The 5432-nt window shown below is 48.8% G+C and overlaps 1 protein-coding gene across 1 annotated transcript; it reads right to left on the minus strand.

Moving 5' to 3' along the window:
* Positions 1 to 1536: 1536 nt before the first annotated feature.
* Positions 1537 to 4967, minus strand: AARD (alanine and arginine rich domain containing protein). Its single transcript, XM_028736253.2, has 2 exons — positions 4492 to 4967; positions 1537 to 2731 (listed from the first exon to the last, which is right to left on the minus strand). Exons 1-2 carry the CDS (start codon positions 4738 to 4740, stop codon positions 2591 to 2593), a joined length of 390 nt encoding a protein of 129 aa, XP_028592086.2. The 5' UTR covers positions 4741 to 4967; the 3' UTR covers positions 1537 to 2590.
* Between the last annotated feature and the right edge of the window lie 465 nt (positions 4968 to 5432).

Raw genomic sequence — 5432 nt, forward strand, 5'->3', positions numbered from 1 at the left:
AACTCGTTTTCGCAGAGATTTAATGCTGCTTTGTAATCCGAGGCGTTTAGGACCCTAACAGCTTGTTGTCGCAAATGTCGTCATTTGTCACCCTTACTTCTGCCACCAGCCGTAGGGTGAGAGAACTATTTTAATTAAAAAGTTTGTCTGCGCACATATTTCACCGTTTACGCACGGCAAATGGCACCAACCGCCCTGTGGGTTTTGTGCGCTGCTGTCTCTGAACAAAAAGCATTTTCTCCAGGGGTTGGTGCCTTTCGGGTAAAGAGGGCACAGTCATTGTATATATCCACTTATTGTTTTTTTTTCAAAAAGGAAAAGGAAGGAAGATATATATTTTTACCTGCTGTTTTTCATATTTTCTTCATTAAGGGCTCCATCTGCATTAGTTTTTCAATGCACGCCAGCCGTGAATTGAGACATATGAATCAGCCTTTCATCTTACTGGTGGCATTTGCAGGATGAGGCTGCCATCAGATGTGAAGAGGCCTCTGTCAAGGTGCCGCCTAGCTGCCCCCTTCCAAAATTGTCCCCATTTGGCAGGCTTCAGCATCACTGCCAGCACCTTCAGTGGTGGGTTGTCACGGACTGGTTAGACGCAGAGGAATGGTGAGAGGAACCAGCTGGGGACCCACGAAGGGAAGAAGGCTCAGTGTCCGGGGATTTGTGGAGTGACAACGATGAGTGGTCACAGGGAGAAGAGAGAGGAGACTGGGAGGAGGAGGTATTGGAAGCTGAAGAGGTAACAGGGTTTAGTGGGCAGGGAGAGTCTGTGGCAGAGAGAAGTTCAGAATCAGGAGAGGCAGGTGAAGAAGCCAGGGTGTCTCCTGCTGTGACAATCTCCCCTTCCCCCTGTCTCCCAGAACCAGGAGAGGCATGAAAAGGGCGGAGGAGATGTTGGCTGCAAGCAGGCACAGTTTCTGATTGCTTGGAAAACGCCCTGGAGAGGATGGGACTTAGATGGCTGTAAAGAGGCAGGGACTTTCAGTCTTGGCAACTGATTTTCATGGGCTTAGGACCACTGGGAATGAGATGCTCTGCTCATTAGGCCTGACACTGATAAGCTGCGATTGCTTAGCTGGCAGAGCATGAGATTCTTATTAATCTCAGAACATGGGTTCGAGTCCTGTGCTGGGCAAAGGATTCCTTCCAACTCCATGGTTTTGTGATTTAAACCACTCACATCTCCCCCTGCAATTTCCTAACTGGACCATAAGCGTTATCCCAACCACACCCACCTAGCTCAATACTGTAGACACAGACTGGCAGTGGTTCTGCAGGGATTCAGGCAGTCCTACCTGGAGACACTTGGGATTGAACCTGGGACCTTCCGCATGCAGGACAGGTACTCCACCACTAAGCTATGGCCCTCGCCAGTTCAGCTGCTGTCAGATCTCAGCTGATGGGGACAGTGATGTCAGGAGCAGGCTGTGGGGAGGCCAATGGGAGTTGGAGTTTTACACAAGCACACCACATGCATGTCTCCCTTTGCTTGTCAAATCAGGACCCCACTTTCATGTGTGCTTTTGCCAGACATGGAGTCAAAGAGACACGTTTGTGTTTATTGAGAATACATCTGAAGGCAGCCCTGTACAGGGAAGTGTTTAATGTTTTATTGTGTTTTTAATAGTTTGTTGGGAGCCACCCAGAGTGGGAATAGTGTACTGAAATTGAATTAAATTTGTTGAATTGTTTGAAAACTAATAAAAAATTATGGTGTGTGTGTGGGGGGAAGCTTCGTTAGTTTCGTAGTAGATTCTCCCCCCCCCCCCAGCTACATTTTGCCTTTTGGATAAAAAACTGAGACACACAATCATAGTTGTGCCCTGCTTTCACAGTGAGATACTCTAGAGAACCCTTTTTTAAAAACAGTTCACCCCATTTGCTTGCATAAAGTTTGCAGGGATATTAAGCAATGTCAGCTATTTATTGAATATTTGCTTTCAGTGAGCTTAGATGGCATTACATCAAGCCAATGAGACCCCATGCTTCCCTGTGCATTTCCCCCATCACTTTCCTTATTGCAGGCGGTTCAGTCTTTTGCAGGAGAAGTGGGCTTGTTGCACAAGAGTGCTAAACCGTCTTGGATTGCACAACCCTGAATTTGTCGGCATGAATCCCACTGAAGTTAGTAGTGGCAATCTGCAACTGCCCTGAATGTTTGGTCTGGAACAGACATCGTTCATTCACTCTTTTGTAATGGAGGATCCAGATAACTGCCAAACCACTGCATTTCAGTGTGTGTGTGTGTGTGTGTGTGTGTGTGTGTGTGTGTGTGTGTTGCCCTCCCATCTTTTTAGTGACCTGACGAGTGGCGATTGTTCTGAACTAACCAGATTAAACAGGCAGCAATCATTTGCAAAGTAAAGCAGACATTCCATTCTTTGGAGGTGTCCCATTCTTTCCTCTACTCCAAAGGAGGCATTGAATTCTCATATAATAACTAAGATTCCTTCTCATTAATATTCAAGCCATGTTCCCCGACCAATTCGGACCTAACTGTGCAGCATAATCTTCCAATTTTGCCAGGCTCGCCGGTGGGATTGTGCCCTGCGTCTTCTGGCTTTCTCCCTGAAACGCAGCAGCTCCGTTATTCTGAGCTTGCAGCAAAGCTCAGGGCCTTTGATTCTAGAGCAGTTGGCACATCAGCTTCGCTTCTCAGCCTCTGTATTTCCATGCTTAAATCCAGCAAAGTTTTGGCAAGCTTGTGGTTCTGGGACTTCATCTCCAACTGCAAAGAACAAAAAGGCGATAATTACTTTTTAGCAGGCGATCACCATCCAGAAGGGCTTAATTAGTGCCAGTGCTTAGCCCTGGCATTGTGTCAGTGTCCAAATCCATTCCTGGACTGCATGTAGTTGGAGTAGGTTAAAAAATTGGGGGGGGGGGGCTCCTGATAAGGGGCAGGGCGGATTTTCCTCATAACAAAGCAACAGAAGCCCCATGCTAACCTTTGCCAAACTGATGCAAATATTTTGGACTACAACTCCCATCAGCGCCACCCAGCTGTCGCCTACGGATGTTTGGATGATCATCTCTGCATGGCTTCTACATATGGACAATGGCAAGTTCTGGCTGATTTTTTTTTTAAAGCAGGGTTTGGGCGGCTATCTGTCATGGATGCTTCAGCTGAGATACCTGGGGGTTGGACTAGATGCCTCTGGGGGTCCCTTCGAACTCCAGAATTCTAGGATTCTATTCTATGATTGGTAACCCCACCATTTTCGAGCTCCTGCTCACATGGAAAGAACGAGTGACGGGAGCCGGAACCAGGAGTAGGTCGGCAATGAAAACACCTGTGTCAGTGAAGTTAAATTAATGTCTCCAATTGTTAACATACACACTGCCTGATCTTCATCAAGGCAAGTCCCTGTACTGGTGAGTTGCAGCTCTAATCCTTCTATGATCTGCAGATTTCGCTCCTCCTCTCCCTAAACTGGCTATCGTTTATTGCATTTATACCCCTCCTTTCTCTCTAAGGAGCTCAAGGTGGCATATGAGGTTCTCCTCCTCTTCATTTAATCCCCACCACAACCCTGCAAGGTAGAGTAGGCTGAGAGGCAGCAACCAGCCCCTGGCCACTCCGTGAGCTTCATGGCCAAGCCTGGATTTGAACCCTGGTCCCATGGAAGATGGAGCAAACTTGTTTTCTCCTGCTCCGAACTGATGGCTTCAAGCCACACGGAAGGAGATTCCAGCTGAACATCAGGAAGAACTTTCTGACGGCAAGAGCTGTTTGACTGCGGAACAGACTCCCACTAGAGGTGATGGACTCTCCTTCCTTGGAGGTTATCAAGTAGAGGTTGGGTGCATAGCTGTCAATTTTTCCCTCTACTTGCAAGGAATCCTATTCGGAATGAGGGAATTACCCTTAAAAAGGGAGGAAAGTTGACAGTTATGGTTGGGTGGCCATCTGCCAGATATGAGCTAGTTGAGATTTCTGCATGGCAAGGGACTTGGATTAGTTGGAAACCCGCCTCCCGTCCCTTCCAAATCTCCAGTTCTATGCTTTTAGCAAGTCTTGTTTTCATCTGTAAGCCGCCTGGGGGTGGGGTAAAGGTAAAGGTAAAGGGACCCCTGACCATTAGGTCCAGTCGTGCCGACTCTGGGGTTGCGGCGCTCATCTTGCTGTATTGGCCGAGGGAGCCAGCATACAGCTTCCGGGTCATGTGGCCAACACGACTAAGCCACTTCTGGAGAACCAGAGCAGCCGTTTACCTTCCCGCTGGCCGTTTACCTTCCCGCTGGAGCGGTATCTATTTATCTACTTGCACTTTGATGTGCTTTTGAACTGCTAGGTTGGCAAGAGCAGGGACCAAGCAACGGGCGCTCACCCCGTTGTGGGGAGTCGAACCGCCAGGCTTCTGATCGACAAGTCCTAGGCTCTGTGGTTTAACCCACAGCGCCACCCGCGTCCTAAGGGGTGGTGTAAGGCGGGGTATAAATAAGTATGTAATAACAGATCTCTATAATAACCCCCCCATCACTCACCAGTTCCACCCGGAGCCAGGCAATGGCGCCCTCGACGTGCGCCCTGCGCGCTTCCTCCCGGGCCACTTCGATCCCTCTGCCTTTGCAAGGCGCCGCGGGCCTGGACGGCATCAGCAGCTGCTGGGGCGCGGCGGCTCCCCCCGGTCCCCGGAAGGCGTGCAGCAGCCTCTGCTTGATGTCGTCCAGCAGCGAGCTGCAAAAAGCTTCCTCGCAGGCAGCCTGCTCGGCGCTCGCCCTGGTGGGCTCCATCAGGCGGGCCCGGTCGTCGGGCAAGGATGCGGGGAATTGGAGAGATGGAGCGCAGATCTCTGCTGCTAGCCTCACTCCAACAACAAGCGCTCTCCTCTCCTCTTCCTCCTCCTCCTCCTCCTCCTCCCAGGCCAGGCCTTTTGTTTCCTAGCCCCTGGCCAGCGCGGCTCCTTTTCTTCAGGGGGAAAAAACAAAACATCTTCACCTCCCACCCCCGATGTCATTCCAAAGAAAGTGGGAGAGGAGAGGGAAGAGGAGAGGCGTTTCTCACGCTTGGGAACCGACCCCTGGCACTGTCTGGGTTCTGCTTGAAGGAGATGCGCAGCCCCTGCGTAGAAATAACACCACTTCGTGCATCGAAACGGTTTTTATTTGCATTATTAAATAATGCAATCATAACTGTGGTGGTGGTTGTTTTATATTTATTAATACTCTGCTTTCTGGGACTCATCAAGGCAGCTTACCGATAAAAATTAAGAGCCGCTCAAAACTGAACGGGAGAAATCATTGAGAAACAATTGAACAGTAATAGAATTAAAACTATATAATCAAAATTACAAGGAAAGGTATTGGTGACTGTGTTTTTGTTGCTATTAAATAATAGCTTTTATTCATCGTTTTATTATTAAATAATGCAACTTAAAAACCCATTCTATAAACACTGCTTAAGTTTTCGTTTCCCCCCTCTTCCC

Source organism: Podarcis muralis, chromosome 8 (genome assembly GCF_964188315.1).
Source record: "Podarcis muralis chromosome 8, rPodMur119.hap1.1, whole genome shotgun sequence".
Taxonomy (NCBI): domain Eukaryota; kingdom Metazoa; phylum Chordata; class Lepidosauria; order Squamata; family Lacertidae; genus Podarcis; species Podarcis muralis.